This window comes from Manihot esculenta, chromosome 1 (genome assembly GCF_001659605.2).
Source record: "Manihot esculenta cultivar AM560-2 chromosome 1, M.esculenta_v8, whole genome shotgun sequence".
Taxonomy (NCBI): Eukaryota; Viridiplantae; Streptophyta; class Magnoliopsida; order Malpighiales; family Euphorbiaceae; genus Manihot; species Manihot esculenta.
Genome location: NC_035161.2, coordinates 19647567 through 19670752, shown reverse-complemented (window position 1 = coordinate 19670752; position 23186 = coordinate 19647567). Strand labels below are relative to the sequence as shown.

General features: G+C 33.9%; 1 protein-coding gene across 1 annotated transcript; it reads right to left on the bottom strand.

Annotated features, from left to right (window-relative positions):
- Positions 1-2824: 2824 nt before the first annotated feature.
- Positions 2825-22507, bottom strand: LOC110626531 (protein HLB1). Its single transcript, XM_021772497.2, has 14 exons — positions 21938-22507; positions 19044-19169; positions 18693-18762; positions 16679-16792; positions 16118-16201; positions 15703-15753; positions 15554-15583; positions 15281-15343; positions 15073-15138; positions 14785-14913; positions 14549-14584; positions 12778-12897; positions 3912-4094; positions 2825-3100 (listed from the first exon to the last, which is right to left on the bottom strand). The coding sequence occupies exons 1-14, from the start codon at positions 22282-22284 to the stop codon at positions 2990-2992; spliced, it is 1530 nt and encodes a 509-aa protein (XP_021628189.1). The 5' UTR covers positions 22285-22507; the 3' UTR covers positions 2825-2989.
- Positions 22508-23186: the final 679 nt, after the last annotated feature.

Sequence of the window (23186 nt, the reverse complement as noted above, 5' to 3'; positions counted from 1 at the left end):
TTGACAGCAGAAGCTAAATATATTGTTGATGCCTCTGTTGCGAATCAAGACATCTGATTAAGAATGCTTTTAATGGATCTTAGCTGTCAATAAAAAGGTCCAACTGAAATCAGATGTGAGAATATTTCAACAGTATCAATTTCAAAGAATCATGTGTTTCGTTGCAGGACAAAAAACATCAAGATCAAGTTTCATTTCATTTGGGAAGTTCAACAATTCAATGAAGTGATTTTGGCTCATTGTTCATCTGAAGATCAACTTGTTAATTTGCTAACTAAAGCACTGCCTAAGAAAAGGTTTGAAGTTCTTAGACAATGATTAGAGTCTATCACAAAAATGCCAAGGAGGAGTTTTGAAGAACGGGCATTTTTTAGTTTCAGATTTTTAGCAAATAATTATGGAATAAATTGGAGGTATTATCAAGTTCAAGAAAATAAGCAATCACTGTTATTATTTTTATCTTTTTATAAATGTTAATTTTTTAATAAATTTATCAGATCAATTTAGATAAGTTTTCTACCAAAAGAATACTTCTCTATGCATTTTTTCTATTTGTGGTTTGATCCAACAAAGTTGAATTTAACTCATCAATATTTGGCTCGTGGGTTCGATTCTTTAAGCATGCTTTTGTTAAGTAGTCTTGTAAGCACACTCATTTGTCAAGTTGGTGAGTCAGTTTATGAGTAATTCTGTAAGCAAGTTTAATAATAGACTCATTTATAAACTCATTCAATAAGTTCATGAGTTAGATCATTTGTGATCCACTCAAATATTTATATTAATTTTATATTTTGTAAATATGAAAAATATTTATTTTCATTATAATTTTTCTAAAAATAATATTATTTAAAATGATAGTATAATAATTAGAAATATAATTATTAATAATAAAAAATTAAATTAATACTATAACTGTATAGTGAATAAATTTAATATATTAGATAATAGATGTATTCTTAATATAAAATAATAAATATCAGATAGTAAATATTAAATAATGTTATAAATAAATACTCTCTTATATAAGTAATATTATTTTAAATATTCACTCAATTTTTAAAATATATTATATTATTTTTCTCTATATTTTTTTAAATTTTAAAAGATTAAGTAATATTAAAATATGTAACTATATATTGTTAGCCTATATATTTATTTTCCTTAATTGAGCAACTATAATATGAAGACTTGCATTGTTCAGTTTCAGTTTTGATACGGCACTTATTAAGAACTAGAACAAAAATTATATTTTTTATTTTTTATTTTTTAAGAATTATATTTGAAATTAAATTTCAATACAATTCCGAATCAGTTTTAATTTTTATTTTGATTTTTTTTTAAAATTTTAATTTTAATTTTAATTTTTAAAAATAAAATTAATATCCTTATATTTATTTTAAAATAGTAAATAACTAATATGAAAAAATAATGCAAATCATAATACTAATATTTAAATGAATAATATTAATATTAATATTAATATTAATATTAATATATATTATATAAAATTTCTAATAAAAATATTATACTATATTATTTTACATATAATTATTAATTATATAATTTTGATGGAAAGGCACATGTGTATTTAATATATAAAATACTTATTTTATTACTAACGTATATTTTATTATATAATTAAAAACTGTAAAATAATTAATACGTTTTTATGAAGATATAAAATATAAAATATATTATTAAAACTATATAATAGAATTATAATATCATTAAAATTATTAAATAATATATATATATATATATATATATGAATTGATTTTTTATATAATTTTAATATGACAATCGATAAAAAAAATTAAAATTAAATAATTAAATAATTAAATAATTAAATAAATTCAGTTTAATAAAATTTAATTTTTATAATATCAATTTTTTTTCGATTTCGATACAGTTCACTGTGCTTCTAAACTCTCCAAAATCATGCAAATCTGTAATATGTCTCTTTGAGTACATATTTTTTTTACATTTAAAAACATATATATGTTTTTAAATTTCTCTTACTTTATTATTCTTATTCTTATTACTTTCATATCCTTATACATATAATTTTATAATTATCTCATATTTTATTAATTGTGTAATTAATTTTCTAAATTAAAGAATTCCTATAATTTATATATATATATATATATATATATATATATATATATATATATATATATAATATAATTGAATTAAAAATAAATGATACTATATTAATTATCGAGCTTGTTTTCTAAATTTAATTACTTTGTATTATTTGATAGGATTATTTTATTTTTAATTGCTTTATTTTGTTATTTGTATTATTACTATTAATAACTAATAAATCACGGAAATAAACTACAAAGTTTAATTTAATTTTCAAATTCTATATTATCGAACTTAAACTCCGAGTTATATTATCGAAATCGAATTCGAACTTTGCATTAATAAAAAGAGCCTTTTAACAAACTTATTTTCAAGATTAACTGGTTTCTACCAAATCAATCTTAAATCAATCTCAAATCGAATTCAAACTTAATAAAATTTAATTGAATCAAACTCGAGCTTTAATATTAGAGTTCAAATTTGATTTGAGCTTACATAAAATTTTATTGGTAAACTTTTTAAAGTTCAATTCGGCTTAATTTGATTAAGCTCCGCCATATATACAAACATGAAACTCTGCCATATAACTAGTTTTGGGTTTTCTGTAGGTGAACAAGTTCTACCATCCTATTCAAAAGCAAGCACATTATCCAATCCAAGTGAATAATACATTCAACTCATCCCATTCGTGTCATACAATCAAAAGTTTGAACATCACATCTACTCAAAAGCCGTATAAAACAGAGGAATCTACATTCAATATATCAAGCAGATTGATAAAAATTATGGTGCCAAAAATTCTATAATATACAGAATTCTTATTCAAATGGAAAAAAAAAAATCTGAATACAGGAACCATAAATCTTGACAGTGTATATAGTGCACTGGTTCATGAACATTATCAGCCTGTAACAATACTCGCTAGGACTTCACTTTTACCCCTTGCATAGATTGTGTAAACTAAACGGATTGCATCCAACCATCCTTCCAGGGATTCCCATGAATCAGCAACCTGCAGGATCATTGAGCAGATGTTAAAACATTGGTAAAAGGCAGTAATTTCCATCCCAAATTTTCGTAAATAAATAATAGAAGAATTATTATAAAAAAAAATGATTCTTTATTTTAATTTTGCAACATCAAAGAGCTAATTTTTAAGATTGTGCTTTAGATTACAAATATTTAAAGAGCTTTGGTGGTGTAAACTCTTTTATTTACCATTTTCTTAGTTTGCAATCCCCCCCATGCCGTTATCCAACTATATTCCGTTTCAAAGCATAGGTTGCCACTTTCACCAGAATCAAGTGCCAAAATAATGAATGATGATATGTTATCCCATTTGTCGTGCAGCTAATTTAAGCAATGATCGAATGCTAGACGAGCTTGGATGGAAAGCAAAAATACAAGTCCATCTCCCTATTCAAAATTAGTTGATTTCTTTCCAATCAATTCTCTTATTTGGAATGAAGAATCCAATTCTTTTTTACTAAAAAAAATTTCATTTTAATAGAAAATGAAATTATGCATGATTTTGTAAGAATTCATTTAAATTATTTTCTTGCAAAAAAAATGAACCATTCCAAAACATTTTCTCATTTACATAATAGTATCATTCAGATAATATATCCATGACTATTATGCATGCTTTAATTAGAGAAAATACAATCCAAAATAACGTTTGTTTTTATGGCAGAATGCTAATAGTTGTAATGTACAAGTGTTAAAGACATGATCATTTCAAGGTTAAGAATCGAGATGCAACAAAACATCATCCTATTAATTGCATATATATGTCACGAATAAAATGAAAAACTATAACTTACAAAGTAAAATGGTCCATGAATTGTATCAATGCAGAGGCCTGCACCAGGTGGCAAAGTTAGATCAGCACAGGCTGATACAGAAACAATATCAGGAATGTCCACTTTGATAGCCCTGTTTTCACTGTTTGTAATATGTGGTCTACCCGAGAGGTTCTGAGTTTGTTTTTGCTCTAATTGGTTAACCTGTCAAGGAAATGATAAAACACAAAAGTAGTATAGAGGGAAAAATAAAGGAAATGTTGGTTAGTGCAAGCAGTTCCATCAAATATCATGACAGATTGATTGTTTGATAACGCAATTAACAAATAAAACATCAACAACAAAAAAAAAGCATAAATCTGTCACGTACTACAGAAAGAAATATAGGCTGAAGAAGAGAGAGAATAGAAGTGCTTAGAGTGTATTGTTTGTTATAACTAGCTGATACAGCTGTTTCTGTTTTGACATCTGGTAGAACAGTACAAATAGCAGCTATACTCACATGTAAAGGCATTGAGAATTATCAATACAATTACAGCCTACTCCTCTCTCATTTCTTTTTTCTTCCCAATCACTCTTCTTATACTTCTCCTTTCTCTTCTCTAATTCAATCTCAATCCCTGTAATATTTCTTTCTCTAACAATTGGTGTCAGAGTCAGTGCATTCTTGGATACACCGGGTAATTGTTGTTGGGTTCCGTAACTATGACCCGATCTACTGTGGTGAGTCAGGAGATAGTGAGAATAGCTGAGCTGGAAGAACAAGTGAGAATGTAACAGGAATTGATCCAGAAAATTGGAGAATAACTTGAGGAATTCTAGGAAGAGGTGAGGAAAAATTCTCAGAATACTAATGCGATTCTGGATAAATTGCGAGCCTTAATGATCAAACATGTGGTCGAGAAGAGTAAAGAAGCTGGGAGTTTTAGTGACGGTGGAAGTACATTAGAAAACAGAGCACCCCAATCAGCTTCTTTGGACAATAGGGGACTGCTCTTGGATCAAAAAGAGAACCAGCCTATTCCAGCTAAGATAAAGGCATCTTAGGTACCCTTCCTAATCTCTTTTGCTTTAATGAAATGACTCAAATGCTGCCCAAAATTGAGTTAGTTACTTTTGAAGGGAAGGAGCTAAGAGATTGGCTAAGAAAGTGCACGAAGTATTTTGAGGTATACAGAGTTCCTGTCAAATAGAGAGTGTCATTGGCTAGCCTATTCCTAACGAATAAGGCTGATACTTGGTTTCATAACTGGAGCTCAAGCAGTGGAGATAGCAAGATTATAGGAGCGATTGGTGGATAAAAATAAACCCAAGGGCAGTACCAATTCTTTTAAACCTACTAAAACCACAAATACCAGCCAAACAGCCCACGTAAACCCCGCAAAGACTTATTCCAAGCCATACCAAACACACCAGTATTCTTCAAGACTACGAAACACTGACCAGAAAAACAACTCTAATACCACTGCTACTAAACAATCAGTAATTGGTATCAGTAACTCTTCTACTTCAAATCCAAACACCAACCCAAAACATGTTTAAGGTATGGAGAAAAATTTTTTCTTGGGAACCAATGCAAAACCAAAATATTACATATTATTTGCACAGAAGAAAAAGACGAGGATGGGGTTGAAGAGGAGTCGTAGGAGGTGAAGAGTGTTGATGCCACATTATTTGTGCATGCCTTAAAGGAAAGTCGTGGGATAGATACTATCAGCGTGCTGGGAATTCACAAAAATAGACAGCTGGGAATTCACAAAAATAGTGAGAGCATGTTATGGATAATAGATAGATCAAATCCATAACAAACATATTTTATTTATCTAATAGTTTCTTTTTAGATTTTTCATATGAAAAATTACTTTTTAGTCCGCGAGGTATAACATAATTAACGAATTTATCTCTCTATTTTTACAATCCAACACGTTCATCCCTAATGTTTAACTTCGTCAAAATCCAAATTCTTTCTGTCAAAAATTTCTATTAAGTCAATAATTTACACCTGGCCAAAGGAAAGAGATTAAATATAATCCCAAAAATACACTTATTAATAATAAAATGAAAAAATTACTAATTAATCCCTATAGTATGAAAAAACTCGCTAGTTAGTCTTTCAATTTTGAAAAATACATTAAAACGTCCATGACGTTTTAAAAGGTCTACTGGTTAGTCCCTCTGTTAATTTTATCGTTAAACTATTTAGTCTCTATAGTTTTAAAAAACTTATTAATTGGTCCCTTAAATTATTAAAAGGTTTACTAATTAGTCCCTTCGTATTAGAGGTATTTTAGATTTTTTTTATAATACTTAGCAACTAAAATTAACGGAATGACTAACTAGTTGACTTTTTAAACCAATGACTTTCTCCATACTATAAAATCTAAGTAGTAATTCTCTAGTAAAAATTTCTTCTACCCTTCAAATTCTCAGATTTCTTTCGTCTACTTTCCACAACCCTCTTCATTATTCATGTCTAACCCATACTCAAAATTACAAAATTTGTATGTTAAGAACTCATTTTTCAATAGTTGAAAAGGAGATGAAGGATCAGCCAGTGACACGAGCAACCGACGCAAGTAGCAAGTGATGTGAGTGGTCAAAGACGCAAGCAGTAAACAACAAGTGATGCAAGCGGATGGAGATAATAGCAGTGAGCAACGCAAGTAGCTGGAGACACGAGCAGCGAGTGATGTGAGTTGTTGGAGATGCAATGCGAGTGGTTGAAGACATAAGCAATGAGCGACGCGAGTTATTGGAGATGCGATCAGCGAGTGGTGTGAGTAGCCAAAGATGCAAGGCGTAAGTGACGCGGATGGGAGGCGCATTGAGTGACAAGCAACGGAAACAACTAGCGACTCGAGCAATAGACAACTAGAGTAGCAAACGGCGAGCAGTGATCGACAGCGAGCTACATCACAAAAGCAACTTCTATTGAGTTTTAATTTTTTATTTCTAATAATATAAATGGTTGTTATGAGTTATAGGAAGTAAATATGTTAATATAGAAAGTAAATATTGATAGATGTGTTAGTTGCTTAATCTTAGAGATTGCATGATCATAGGCTTGATGTCTTTTCCTTTCTAGATACGGTCTCTCATGTATAAATATGTTGTAATCTCTATTATAATAGATAATAAAATATTACCTTTCTACATGGTATCAGAGCCATTCCCATAGAGATTTTTTTTTCTTCTCTATCCCGTCGAGTTTAAAACTTTTTTTTTTGGACTTAGGGCTCTTGATATTTTGGGTTACCCATCTAGGGTAATATTTGTCTCACCGCCCACCTAGAGAGGACGCCAAAGTCGCTTTGCAGCCCCCTTGTCAGATCTGTGGTTCGTTTGCCGTTTGGTTGTTGGGTGGAGGCCTTTTTGGTACTATTCACGTCAGATACTGTTCACGCCACCGAGTACTGTTCTGATTCTGATTTTGTGTTTCTTTTGTTGCTATCGTTTTGGGTTAGTTATTCTCATAGCTGAAGTTAAAACCACTGTTACTAATGTGATTCCTGCAATGACTAAAATCACGGAACACAAATTAAATAGATCTAATTTTTTGGATTGAAGTAAAACTATCCATATTTATTTACGGAGTATCGGAATGGATGATCATCTTACCAAGAATCCTCCAATTGATGAAACTAGGAGAGATTGTATGAGGGATGATGCTCAATTATTTTTGCAAATCCAAAATTCTATTCATAGTGAGGTAAGCCTTATTAATCATTGTGAATTTGTTAAAGAATTAATGGAGTATTTGGAATTTTTATATTTTGGTAAAGAGAATATTTTTCGTATTTATAATGTGAGGCGTTTTATCGAGCGGAGAAAAATGATAGAACTCTGACCTCCTATTTTATGGATTTTAAAAGAGTGTACGAGGAACTTAATGTCTTGATGTCTTTTAGTACAGATGTGAAAACTCAACAAGCTCAATGAGAGCAAATGGCTGTTATGAGCTTTCTTGCGGGTCTCTCTCTAGAGTTTGAGATAGCTAAATCTCATATCTTTTCTGATTCCGAAATATCATCGTTACATGATGTGTTCACTAGGGTGTTGCGTACGAAATCTCCAAGTTCTTCACACACCCCTAGTGCTCTTTTAGTCGCAATGATAGTGGTAGACAGCATAACAAAGGTGGGCACAGGGAAGGTTTTAATGGTGGTAGAGGATCTCAGCGTCCTAGGGAAGCAGTTCCTATTTCTGATTCCAGTGGAATAATTTGTTATTACTGTCATGAACCTGGACATACAAAGAAGACATGCCAAAAACTTCAGAATAAGAATCAACGCTTACAAATGGCACATATGGTAGTTGAGGCCTCTTCTAATCAGAGAATTTTGATATATGCAGATGAGTATATACAATTCACCCAATACCAGGCATCTCTAAAATCCTCTAACTCTATCACTGCAATTGCCGAGTCAGGTAACTCTACTGCATGTCTTATGTCTTCATCCTCCAAATGGGTTATTGATTATGGTGCTACCGATCATATATCAAGTAATTCTACCATTTTGTCCAATCTTAAGTCTCATGCATCGTCTTCTTATATTACTCTTGCTGATAGCACTAAATCTTCTGTTATGGGTTCTAGACATGTCAACTTAATCCTTTCCCTTTTTGTATCCTCTGCATTATGTTGTCCTAAGTTGGTCTTTAATTTGCTTTTCATTAGTAAACTCACTCGTGCACTGAATTATTGTATCTCATTATTTCCTGATCATTGTATTTTTCGGGATCTTTCGACGAAGCAGATTATTAATAGAGGGCATGAGTCAGAGGGTCTTTACGTCTTAGATCAGCAACTACCTAGATATCTTCCATGTTCCACGCGTTTAACACCTTTTGATGTTCTTTGTCGTTTGGGGCATCCTTCTCTCTCAACTTTGAAGAAGTTATATCCACAGTTTCACTCTGTCTGTTTTAGATTGTGAGTCTTGTCAATTTGCCAAACATCACCATTTACCTACAATGTCTCAAGACAATAAACGGGCTTCATCTCCTTTTGAGTAAGTACATTCCGATGTATCTAAGTCTGACTTCAAGTACTTTGTCACTTTTATTAATGATTTTTCTCGCACTACTTAGTTATTTTTAATGAAGTGTTGTTCAAAATTATTATTTATCTTTTGTGTCTTATGTTGAAATCCAAACTCAATTCAATATTTTCATTCGGATATTGCAAAGTGATAATACTAAAAAGTATCTTTCTGGGGAATTCCAATCTTATTTGTTACAAAAAGGGATTCTTCATCGGTCTTCCTGTGTTGAGACTCCTTCACAGAATGGAGTTACCAAAAGAAAAAATGCACATCTTCTTGAAGTAGTCAAAGCCCTCTTATTCCGAATGAAAGTAGCTAAATGCTTTTGGGCTGATGCTATAACTACTGCTTGTTTTTTTATCAATCGCATGCCCTCCTCCATCCTTCATGGCGATATCCCTTATAACATGTTGTTTCCCACTAAATTTTTATTTCCCATTGAGCCACGTATCTTTGGTTGTACTTGTTTTGTTCGTGATGTTCATCCACATGTTACTAAATTGGATCCCAAATCACTTAAATGTGTCTTTCTTGGCTGCTCTCGACGTCAAAAAAGGTATCGTTATTTTTCTCCTGATCTTAATCGGTACCTTGTGTCTGCTGATGTAACATTTTTTGAGTCCACTCCGTTTTTTCCGCCATCATCTGTTTATGACACCCAGGGGGAGGAAGATAACCTCTTGTTATACATTGTTCGCTCTCTGTCTCCTCAGACTATTCGTGCATCTTTCGCTCATGTGCCAGGTTGCCCTCCCATCTTTCATGTTTATTCTAGACGCTTAAGAGGACTCTGACTCTGCTCCACTACCCACTTCTTCGTCGATGGATCCTGCTCCCACTGATCCTTCACTGTTTGATTTGGATTTGCCCATTACTATTCGCAAAGGTAAACGTATTTGCACTCATCCTATTTCGTCTTTTGTCTCTTATGGTCAATTATCCTCTTCTTCTCGTTGTTTTGTCACTGTTTTAGATTCTATTTCAATCCCCAAAACTGTTATTGAGGCTTTATCCTATCCTAGTTGGCATGCTGCAATGGAAGAGGAAATGACGGCCCTAGACGCTAATGGTACTTGGGAGTTGATGTTCTAGCCCCCAGGAAAGCGGGCTATTGGGTGTAAATGGTTGTTTGCAGTAAAAGTAGACCTTAATGGATTTGTTGCTCGCCTCAAGACCCGTTTAGTGGCTAAAAGTTATGCTCAAACTTATAGAGTTGAATATTTTGATACATTCTCTCCAATTGCCAAGCTCGCATCTATTCCACTGTTTATTTCCTTGGCAGCTACACATGATTGGCCTTTGCATCAACTGGATATTAAAATGCTTTTTTTCATGGTGATCTTCAGGAGGAGATTTATATTGAGCAACCACCTGGTTTTGTTGTTCAGGGGAAGTTAGGCAAAATTTGTAGACTTCGAAAATCCCTCTGTGGCTTGAAATAGAGTCCTCGGGCATGGTTTGGCAGGTTTAATGAGGTGGTCCAACAGTTTGAAATGAAGATGAGTAAGTCTGATCACTTAGTGTTTTATAGAAATTCTGATAGTGGAGTAATTCTGCTTGTAGTATATGTAAATGATATCGTTATCACAGAAAGTGATGTTGTTGGCATCACAACACTAAAAAAATTTCTTAAAACGCAGTTTCATACAAAGGATTTGGGCTCCTTGAAATATTTTTTGGGCATCGAAGTTATGCGGTGTAAGAAAGGCATCTTCTTATCTCAGAAAATATGTTCTTGATTTGTTGGCAGAAACAGGAATATTGAGTGTTAAGCCTTGTAGTGCTCCAATGACCCCTAACTTTCAACTTACCACAGAAGACAGTGAGCCATTTGCAGATCTTGAAATGTATACTCTATTTATCAGAGCTATGATTTCCTTACTATCAACAGAGCAATGCTGACCATACTCTATTTATCAGATACTACAAGGGTAAAACTACTCTTCTTATAGTCTATGTTGATGACATAGTAATTACAGAAGATAACACCGAGGAGATGACTCGGTTGAAAAAGCTGAGCTCTAGAATTCGAAATTAAAGATCTAAGAGAACTTTAATATTTCCAAGGAATTGAGGTTGCCGAATCAAATGAGAGAATTTTTATTTCTGAGGAAATATATTCTGGATTTTTTTTGGAAGAAACTTGTATGTTAGATTGCAAACTAGCAGAAAATCCCATTGAGAGCAATCACAAGTTACATGCATGCATTGGTGAATCAGTGGATTGGTAGGCAGACTGATTAATTTTCAGATTATTTTATATGAATCTTATAAATGTACTATGAATTATATATTTAATATAAAAATAATTTTAATATTTAATTCATATAAAGAATTAAAAATGCATAAAAATTTAAAATTCATTAGTAGTTAGTAGTGGGTTAGGCACTCTGCCTGTTTTATATTACTAGTGGCACTTTGCATGTTAGGGTCAGAGCTGCACGAAACTCTAGAAGCAAAAGCAATAGCAATGTATCACTTGCTGAGAGTCAGAGACCATAAAAGCGGAGGAGGAAATATGCCTTCAAGAATTAGAAAAATAGAACGACAGATTTTCTTCGAGTGAAACTCGGAAGGATAAGAAGAAAGAGAAGTCAAGAAGAAAGAACGAAGAAAGGGAGAAGATCAAGAAATCAAGATGATGTCCGAAGAAGAAGAGATGATGATGATGAAATCAAAGAAAGAACTTGTTATTTCGTCTACCCATCCCTAGAATTTGGATTGCTTCTTCTTCTTCTTCTTCTCTTTCTTCCTCTTCTTTTTCTTCTTGTTCTCATAAGTTGAATCGCCTAGTGTAGCTGAGGCGCACCTAGGAGGCACCTTGCGCCTGGGTGCACCTAGGCTCGCCTCAAGAAAGTAGCCCGCCTGGAGGCTGTTAAGGCGCTGTGCTAAGGGCCTAACATGCCTTGCAGCTGGGGCGCACCTGCATCTCTATCACACTCACATGTAAAGGCATTGAGAATTATCAATACAATTACAACTTACTTCTCTCTCATTTCTTTTCTCTTCCCTAACACTCTTCTTCTTCTTCTTCTTTCTCTTCTCTAGTTCTATCCCAATCCCAGTAATTTCTCTTTCTCCTATATTGTTAGAGTCCTGCTCTAACAATCTCATTCCCACAATTCCAGCCAAGCAGGCCCTGATACTGGTTTTGTTTGGTATCCTCCCTCAAAAAGGTCTTTTTTAAATTTAATTGCCACATCTCCCCAGTTCCCTTAAGCCACAATCTGCAAGGCTGGAAGTGCAGTATCAGCAAAAATTCTAGAGGACAATTGGTCCTTGGACATGCAGACACTAAGGAAGATTCTTCAATTGTTGGGGAAGCAGAAGATCTTTCTGAGGCAGTCAAGCTGGTGAGGAGATTCAATGCAGGGAAGTGTAATATTTGAGATTGATCCTCTGCAGCTTAAGGAATCGCTCTTAGGTGATAGACATTTAATGATAGATAAAGCACCAGTCATAGTTGGCTACTTAATTTCCAAGACTGCCTTATGTTAAGAGGTCAGCTAAGCTTATACCACCAAAATAATCCAGGATAAGTCAGCATCTTGTATAAGAAGGTCAACTATCAGACGAGACAAGTACAATATTTTAAAACTGTGATCATCCTTAATTTTCAAATTTTCTCTATAACTCCCTTCAGAGTTAAGCAAGTAAATTACCATCTGAAGGATAATCATACAAGGTGTATGCATAAAGGGAGATATATAGAACTAAATAAAAATTGATGAAACTATAAGATGAAATTATACAATAAGTGAAAACACTCGAGTTCCAAATGGACTATAATAAAGGGGATTATTATTAGATATAATGTACAAAAAAGGGAAAAAAGAATTTACCTGTTGAAACCCTTCATGATTTAATACAAATTGGGATCTCTTCCAGTCACTATGAGGTGCAATTGATTCCCCTGCTGGAGGTGCAGTAAGATATCCAACTTTAAGATATGGTAACGGTAACTGTCAACAATTATATCCTGTCAGATATTTCATTTAAAAAAAATGATTTCTTCAAATGTTTTTTTTTAATAAACCATTAAGAATAGTAAGTGTTGACCAACATACAAGGTTTCTAGTTACGAGGACTCCGATCTTTGGAATTCTAATTAGACTTGATTACAAGGACTTGATTCTTATTATAAATATTTCTAATTTAGGTTGATTATTTATGTAGAAATACTCAAACCTTGTAAAGATCAATTCAATTGGAATAGAATAAAAAATTTCTCCCAAAATTTTTCATTATATTAAAGGTTTGCCGCCTTAATTGGCATAAGTTTCAAACTTGTCACAAAAAAGTTAGGATTAACTGATAGGTCAAGTTTATAGGCGACTATATCAAAAGAGTTATTCGACACCACCCGTCCCAAAGGAAAACCCATCCAATTTCCAGCCTATTCCAATCATCGCCGTCGTCGTTAGGTCACGCGCATGAAGCCACGCGCTGTCACAAGTTCCTGCATCTTTCCCACGTGCCGACACGTGTGATGTTTTCTAGTGGTCTTTTTCGACGGCGATCCTTTTCGACAGACTCATCTTCAAGTCGCGTCTCTGACTTGGTTCACCTTTTTCCGACGTGGGAGATGTTTTCCGGTGGTTTTTTTGGACAATGATTCTTTGCGGCAAACTCATCTTCAAGTTGCGTCTCTGATCAGCCTGGACCTGTGCTTTTTCACCGATGAACAGTAATTCTTTCTTCAGTAAATGACAGTGACTTGTGTGGGTGATGTAAAGACTTCTAACGATGCTTTTGCTTCATCTCTTAATTCTACTCCATGAATTATTGATTCTGATGCAAATAGACACATGACGGACTCTTCTGAAAGCTTCCTTAATTAATGAATCAATAGATTCAACCAATTCGCAAACACAAACAAAAAGAATAAAAACAAAGAAAAAACAAAAAAGATAGAAGAGCTCAACCTAGTACAAAAAGGAAAAGGACAGCCAATGAAAGAAGAAAAAGAGACCAGCTGACCTAATAAAAGAAGGAAAAGTTACAAGTAGCAATCACTTGGAATATAGAAAGAGTTGTTCAAGGAAAAATGAGATACTTCAAATAAAGTATAATAACCAGGGTGGTAGTAAGTTCACCAGAAGCCAAAGGGATGATAAAAATAAGGTTCAAAATGTCTTATTCTCTGATAAGATCCACTTTCAAGATACAGTAGCTTTAGCTTAAGGGAAAGGTGACAAACTGACAATTGTTTTGGTCTTGTTGTAATACCAGTTACATGGAAAAACCAGATCTAGGCATCTAGTAGCCAATCCAAGGTCTGCATAGAAGTCACTTATCAACTAACAAAAAGACCAGCGTAGGTTCCATAGAGCTTCCAAGGCATGTGTCTCATCCAATGATTGAAAGGTCAAGAAAATAAAACCAAAACAATCCTAAAAGACCAAAAAGACCAGTGTAGGTTCCATAGAGCTTCCAAGGCATGTGTCTCATCCAACGATTAAAAGGTCCTAGAAAAGTGTACAACCAAAATAAATCCTAAAAAGATTACCATTGTACCCAACAACCAGAAATATGTCAATGCCTGCAAGGATTTGCACGAGGAATAAAAACATTAGGTATATACAATATAACTAAAACAAATATAATACTAACCATTGATCGCACAAGTCTCAAGGCACTGCTGTATACCTGTAATCATGAAATCAAATAGAATCTTAGCCTGCTGAATACTAAAGTATTATTATCTTCTTGCTACTGGAAACTAGTATCAGGAACATGCTCATTAATTGGAGACAATTATGCCATCAAATCACAAAAGGAAATCAAAATGGGAGTCTGCGATACATCAAGAGGAAATTGATTAAGAACCAAATATATGCAACACTTACAGAGTAATTTGGTTTTAATGCATGAGCAGCAGCAATATAGATAGCAGACTGGCTATACAACTCATTGGGGGAAACATCTTTAGGATTGGTTGCACCCCCAGTTCTTAATGTGTCCTCTGCTAATCCATACTGTAATGAAGAACATAAAGAAATTACATAAATATCCTATCTGATAATAAAATGAAAAATTATGATTATTGGCCAAGAAAGTAAATAAAGCAGAGTAAGAAGAAGAATAAGAAGATAGACCATGGGATTCCAAATACACATTGAACAGATAATACTGACCAAAACAGTTCCAAGATTGTAGATTGCTCGGTGGAAATCAAATTGCAACTGTATTGCGGCACGAAACTGTATTATAAGACCCGTGAAAGGCACCATAAAGAAAGAAGGGATTAGTAGACCTTATCCTAAGAAGCTATCAGATTCCAAATTACTTTACTTCTTATGTATTCATCCAAACAATCCCTATTCTCTCAAGTGAATTTTGTACCTTACTGATAGCAGTTCTGACAATTTTTTGCTTTTCACGAGCAGGAACAATTGCACTGAGTTCCTGAAATTGTAAATCCAAATCGTAATATTAAATGAAACCAATAGCACCATGCACCAGGTCAACCTCAACCATTCACCCAAAGAGAAGCCCCAGATAAGTCATAAAATTTAATTACAATAATTGGGAAAAAAAGTGATAGATAAATTTGAAAGCTGTAGCAATTTAAATTTTTTGGAAGTGGTAATAATTTAAATTTAACTTCAAAAATACCTGCAAAGCAAGTCCCCAATTGTTAAGTGCCTGAGACAAAAATTTCACATAAGGTTAGAATCATTAAACAAGAAAAGACAAAGCAACTCAAAAGAAGATGAAAGTTGTGTATTCGGGTTTCATAAGACTCAAGAATAAATGGGATATACCTGTGGACTGTTCCAGTTAAGTTGGACAGCTTTTTCATAATTTTTTGTTGCCTGCAAAATTACATTACCCACCAGTTAACTTCTTTAATAGGGCCTAAAGGAAAATGTGGGTACGCATGAACAAAAACCACTTCACATGCAGCCCAAAGTGCTTAACAAGGACAACACAGAAGAGGAAAGGATTTGGTATGCAGCAGTACTGCTTGCTACTTTTGATGTCAAGAAGGTCCTATACCTTACAAATGACTGCAAATTAAATAGTAGCATATCACTCATTTCAAAAGGTTAATCTACAAAAGTAATTTATTCATCATTTCCAGCTAATCACAAAAGCAACACCCACAATTAACAAAACAATACATATGTGCATGTGAATTTGTCTCTGTGAACGAATTACTGAAATATTATAGTCAACCTGCTTCCACAGTTCTTCAGCCTCCTTTGTACGACCACGCATTTTTGCACGATCAGAGATTGCTATGGCCCAATTGTAAAAAGCCTGTCAAGTAATCATAAATTACAAAATTTTACATCAAGAGATCATCAATGCTGATTTGTAAGCTCATCACATGAATGTACAATGTACAAACATGCCTTTTCAATTGAAAAAAAAAATGTGTTCTGTAAGGTGTTAAGGCCCATTAGCCATGAGAAAATATCCCAAAATGCACAGTAAACAGCCAATGACCCTAACCTAGCTAGTACTTCATGTATATTTACCTTATTGTTTAATACAGTTCTTATGATCTACCAGAATAAAAAAGAAAGTATATGCAAACTTAAGCTATCCAAAGTGCTACACTAGTCACAACTCCAACAGATATTGGATAGGATATTCTCAAGACAGGAATAAACAATCACAAGAAAAATTCTGTTCAATTCCATTTCTTGTCTAAAATATCTGTTGTGAGTAGTTCTTGCCAAAATTAAGCCATCAAAATAATGTTTCGGAAGGATGTAGGAATAGGATACACACATCATGAAGTGTAGGACATAGGCGGGTAGCCTCATCATACTTTTTACAGGCCTCCTCAAGTAAAGCATCTTTAGAAGGTGAGGTAGAATCTGGATTAACATTATCTGCACTTTCCTGCAAGCCAAATGCAGTTCATATAAATATGCTGGAAAAAGAATATATTATATAACATAAATTGTCTCTGTCATTCAACTTCTAAAAAACATTACTTTGAATATGGTCCACAACTTAAAGTTTACCTTAAGTGCACAATACAAAGCATACTTGATCCTCTCTCATGCCATAAATAGAACTAATAGAATAACATTCTGTTTGCAGACATGTAAGAGCATTACCCTTTCATATTCATGCATATTGATAGGGAAGGAGTTCACAGCCCAGAAGAAAGGCTCAAAAGAGGTGAAAACAGATGGCAGCTACAGTGTTATCAAGGCGAGAGGCGACAAGGTCTCCTATCACCTTAGGCGAGAGGCGACAAGGTCTCCTATCACCTTAGGCGAGAGGCGACAAGGTCTCCTATCACCTTAGGCGAGAGGCGACAAGGTCTCCTATCACCTTAGGCGAGAGGCGAGAGGTGAGACGATGCCTTTTTGAAAGAGGCGTTAGAAGCTAAAATTTTTACATATTTTTTATTTATGCATACAAATACATTCTAATTTATAAATTAATAAACAATAATTTATTTCTCACAAATAAATGAGCTACAAATCACAAATCAACAACACCCATTCTAATTTCTAAATAAATAAACAAAAATTCTCACAAATAAATGAACAACAAATCACAAATAACAACACCCATTCTAATTTCTAAATAAACATTAACATTCATGATTCATCACAATTCACAAATTAAGCATACCCATTTGAAATAAATAAGCAGAACAATCAATATCTAATTTCTAAAATTTATCAATTGAATGATAAACAATTAAACATTAAAACCAAGCAAATAGCAACATATTAATCAAGTAATAATAAACTCGAATTTAAAAAGAATGAAAAAGAAAAAAAAGGACAGTAGGACAACAAGAACTCAAGAAAGGAGAGAAGAGGAGGATAAGGGAAATGGAAAAAGAAAAAAAAAATTGTTCAGCTCAGCTTTAGTGTTTAGATTGGCGGGAGACAGTGACGTGGAGAGGAGAATAACGAAAGGGAAGGAAGGGAGGAGAAGAAGAAGGAGAATGTTGGGTCAACTATGGAGAGTGTAGAGGAAGGAAGGAGAAGGAAGAAGAGAAGAATGAGTACATACCTGTTCTTAGTGGTTTTCTCGGCTGGCTGCTGTTTGGAATGGAGAAGGAATCGGGAGCTGCTCTTAAAACCCTTTAAAATTTATAAAAAAAAAAAAAAGAAAAAGAAAAAGAAAAAGAAAAGAAAAGGCCTGGCACCTTGCCAACTGAGGTGAGCGCTTCAGTGAGAGCCCAGGCGAGGCAAAGTGAGCCAGGAGCACCTCGCCTGGCGACTCCCTGCACCTTTAATAAATATGGATCAGAATCCTATTGATCGGAGCAAAAAGAACACATGGCCAAGTGTTGCATGACAGACAGAAGAATAGACCTTTAAAAGGGTAGGATGGGGAAGGAGAGGATAGACCTTTTTTCTTGATTCTGAATTCCAGCTTAGAGCTTAGGGGAAAAGAAGTTAGTACTGCTAATCAACTGAGTTTTAGTTGTTCTCTGTAAAAGAATGTTCTATTCTTCCAGAAAGAATGAACAAATTTATTTGGCTCCATTGTTCTTGTTTGCTTTATAAATTCCATAATTGTCTCTCTTTCTTTCTTAACTCCTCGCTCAAGATTCCTTACACTACCACATACAGATATAGAAACATAAATAAAAATACCCGAGCTAAACAAAAATTTTCGAACTATTTTACTAGTGAAAAAAAATGCAATTTTGGAACTCCCATGAAACATGTAATCAGGCAAGATGGCTGATAGCATGTTTATCTAACTTGAAAACAAAAAATAGTTATAGGATGTCAATGTTACAAGAACCAAATGAGATATTTCAAACCTGAAGAACCAATGCCCAATTGTACAGTGCATCATAGTCTTCAGGATTTCTCTCTATTGCACTAGCATACCTGCAATTTTGCTCCAAAAGTATAATTTTAGAAATTAGCAAAACTTCAAAGGAGCTAAAATCAAGGTATATTTCACAATGATGGAGCACAAACTGAAATTCTTCCAATTTTTACTTCCATTTATCATCTTAATCAGATCATTAATCATTCAAAATTCTGAAAGAAAACAGAGGAGAACATTCTATAAAGCTTAATAGCAATTTCGAGAGAGAGAGAGAGCCTCAGCCCATATGAAATCTGCAGCCAAGTGGAATAGGAAGAACAAAGAGAAAAAAAAGCACCTCTTGGCAGCAAATGTAAGAATCTTTTGGCGAGACCGACCTTCTTCATCAGCCCCTGTAACACTATTGATCAATTCCATTGCTGCACTATTTTGATCTGCCTGCGGGTGCAGTGTGCTTTGTTGACTGAAACAAGTAAAAGGCATAGAATGAAAAAGTTACAGCTTCTACGGAAGTAAAAATACGCATAAAAAACAGAAAGAAAATTCCACTAATGGCATCGCACAAAAGAAGAGACAGCTGCTACCACAAGAAATAACAACAAGGAATTTCAGTTTTAAAATAATGCACACTAGAAAAATGATAATTAGAACTTAATTGACAAGCAGCAAGGGAGGGTAAAAAATTTTCAAACAATCATGCACCTAAAATGGTGTTTATAACCATGGGAACTGGGAGAAGCGTGGTTCATCCACAAGTCGTAGGAGTTTGCGCCTGATTGGATTAAAAGGAATGGGCCTAACTAAGATAAAGAAGGCCAAGACCAAACAGAGGTGTGTGTCCAACTCAAATTCCATATGGCATGTTTGAAAGAAGAAAAAGAATTGGGCCTTACTTTTATTAAAATTTATGGGTCTACTTTTAGCCCTTAGTTGTTAGATTAGAAAACTTATATTTGATGTATTTTATAATTTCATATAAGTTAGAAGTCGAATTGGCATCATTGACTAACAAGATTCTCCTAGATGAAGAGGGATTTTGACTAGCTATTGAGATAAATGAATTTCATAGCACTAAACTAAGTTGAAGACTACCAATAATTTCTTATCCTTTCAGGAGTGGCAAGTGCAACTAATTGTTGTTGTAGCAAGCAAACTCTTATTTTTGTTTCCAGACTTAGTTTGTATATTTCTAGTTATATTCCTAGTTCTACTAGCAGACTACTATTTTTATGTCCTACTTAGAGAAATAACCAGATACTCGCCCATCAATTTTGACTCATTGACTATCCCTCATTGATTCCCAATGGCAATGTATTCGTGACTCACCCATCACCCATCTTGACTGGGTCAAAGGGTACTTGGCGTTGTAGGTCATCGTTCCTCGGATGACCAGTACCTAGACCTCCAAGTCTCGCCTTTATTTGGCCGAGTTTAGCCATTATCACATAACTCTGACAGTTGTTACCCACGATCTACATAATCCTTACAAGCACGAGATACCTTATCCTTATTCACTAGCCAGTAACTCAAAATTCTAAGAAAAAATAGCTAACTAGCTTTATTCTCTTACAGTAGAAAAGCAACAAGAATGCAAAGTTCAACAAATGCAATTTCTAGGACATTCAAGTTATTCTTTATTCAAGCTTTATACACGCCATATTACCGATTACTAACTTGAGCATCGAAATAATTGCCAACAAGACACCAGCCACCTCACATTTCTTTTTTTTTACAAATCATCACACGATCAAAGGATTGTATTCAGGCGACATCACATAGTTTGCATTCCTAATTAGATTATGTGTTATATTCCTAGTTCTAATAGAATTATTTAAATCATATGCTAGTAAGATTCAGAAGTTTATAGTAATTAACACTCTTTTGAAAGCTTATAAATAAGCTTGTATGCTATGCAATTTTAAGTTGTTGGTTAAGAATATTCATATATGTAATCTTATTTGTTTCTTATCACTCATTTAAGTATGGCAAAATTTTTAGCTTATCATCCTTCTTTGGGTGTGGCATCAAAGGGTTGTTGATTCCTCTTTTCTAGTGATTTAATTCTATCGAAAGAGTTTCAATAATCTCTCCTATCCTTGTTTATTCTACTTTTCTTTCTTTTTTATTATTCTGAACTTTATTCATTCCATTAAATTTTAAATCTCAATTAAATATACCTTAGTGTTTTCCTAGCTACCAAACGATCTTCTCAATTTAGTGCCTTTTAGGCACAGCATTAATACCCACCATAAATTTTGAGAAAAAACAACAGTATAACTAACAGTCGGACAATGTCACATGACATAACTTGTCTGCCAATAACATAAAAATAAATAAATAAATAAAAGCAAACAAGACGGTGCATCTTGGCTAAGGCAGGAATTGAGAAGCTCTGTAATGGTTTGATAGCTTTGAAATAGATTTGTAACAGGTTTAAATGCAGCAGCCACTCAACTACTGGTTCAAAGGCCTTCACCTACAAATGCTACTTGGGAGTATGCTGATGAGCTTTCCCTGCAGTTCCCATGTTCTCCACAAAGAAGTGCATTTTGGCTAATGTGAGAATTAGGCAGCTGTACAATGGTTCTGATGGCTTTGAAACAGATTTATAGCAGTTCCAAGAATTTTCTGATATCAGTTAGTCTGTTAGATGATTAGCTGCATTTGTTAATCAATCTGTAACAACATCCAAAGCTACTAACAGAAGGAGATATAGGGTTGAATGATAACACTTTTTTCTCTCTCCTTTTCTTCTCTAAAATTCCTATCTATAATCCTTCAAGAGTTAGTATCACAGAAGTCCAGCATTAAGAGACTAACATAGACAAAAACAACGGAAATTTGTTTTGACAACTAAGGAGAGAGACGAGAAAGTAAAAACTAAGAGATACATACAACCAAAGATGGTTATTAACCAAAGAAACACTTGAAACAAGCCCATTTAACTAACAATTCTGTTCGGCAAAAACAAATGATGGGTTAATGCTATAACGTTGCCAAGAATTATGTTGCTGCAAGTATCAGGAGTTCAATTATTCAATGGACACGAACAGTAAAAGCTAATGACGGTTGATGATCCACAAATTCAATCAAAAGGTTAAGTCTTTTAGTGAGTAACTATGCTCAACTCAACAAAGATCCAGCAAATTATTGAGAAAAACTTATCAGTGAGCTAAATATCAGCGACGGAACATGCTAAACTTAACTCAAAAAAATCCTTAACTACCGAACCTTCGAGGAGTGCTGGCATCGTCTCCTTCTTCGGTTTTCAATTCGCTAAGCAATTCCCTCATCGTGAACGTTCTGCTTCCGTCGTCTTTTCGCAGCTCGGGACGTGCATTTTGGTCGTTGGATTGAGATATGTCGGCTTCGTTTGATTGGATCGAAGCGTCTTTCGGTTCCTCCGCCTTGGGATCTGCATCCGTTATTGCCACCGGTGTTGAGTCAGATGGTGGTTGAGAAGCAAGATTAGGTTCAGGCTCTGATATAGGTGCAGGCTCACGTACGGGATTAGATTCTGGGTTGTGTTCAGGTTCAGGTTTGGCTCCATTTTCCAACTGGGGTTCTTCGGTGGACATTGCAGGGGAGGCAAAGGGTTTTGTAGAGGTAAGAAATTGATGAGCGGATTCAAAGTTGGAAGCAGAGAGATTTGTTGAAGGGGGAAAAGAGATGACACGTTGAATAATACTTTTCCATTTTTGCCTGCCCTTGGATCAGTCATCAGCTGTATGTGTTTGGGGTGTTTGATTCCTGCCCGAATTCGCTTTCAGAGATTCGAAATTAATTTTGGGTTTTAGTTCTCATTTGGTTGCAAATAACGTTATACAGTTTCAATTTTAATTTGATTTTATTTTAATTTTAATTTACTCAGTTTTTATTTTTTGCAAGAATTTACTTTCAGTTCAAGCCTCCATTCCAATACTTGATATTTTACCATTTTAAGACCAAAGAGAAAAAGGAAAAGGAGATTAGAACTTGCTATTTGTGTTTTGATTCAATAGGATTGGCTCCGCCAAGCAGAGTTAGGCCATTATTTTTCTTGGAATAGCTGGCATATATGTTTAAATTTTTTTTTTCTTACCCTTTCGAGAAGAAAAGATTATGTTTTAACTCTTATTTTAATCGCTTCTTCTGACAATTTCTCTTTATTTTGATGGGATTGTGTTTTCTATTTTCTTTTTTCTTTATTGTAAATTTGAGCTTCAGAAGCCGAGGGTTTCTTTATCAATTTGGAAAGTTATTTCGCTTGCAGATAATTTGAGTGGTTAAAGTTTTTGTTCTTCTCATCAGAAGTTCTTTGCATGATTTACGATGGAACAATGATTTGTTTCTATTTTGTCGAATTATATTATAATTAAAGTTACATGAGATTAAGAGGTAAGTTTGTCTCGCCTCACTTAGAGATATGCTACATTGATTATAAAGTTAGTTGTTTAGTTCTTTTTGTGGATTAGTTCTTTCCAATTAAGGTGGTTGAGGC

What these genes read in the sequence shown, in the direction of transcription:
- LOC110626531 (XM_021772497.2), bottom strand. Translation starts at nt 22,284, where the DNA reads ATGTCCACCGAAGAACCCCAGTTGGAAAATGGAGCCAAACCTGAACCT. An exon ending in GATGCCAGCACTCCTCGAAG is followed by an intron (nt 19,170 to 21,937) that starts GTTCGGTAGTTA and finishes TACTTGTTTCAG; the next exon opens with TCAACAAAGCACACTGCACC. An exon ending in CATTAAAACCAAATTACTCT is followed by an intron (nt 14,585 to 14,784) that starts GTAAGTGTTGCA and finishes TCATGATTACAG; the next exon opens with GTATACAGCAGTGCCTTGAG.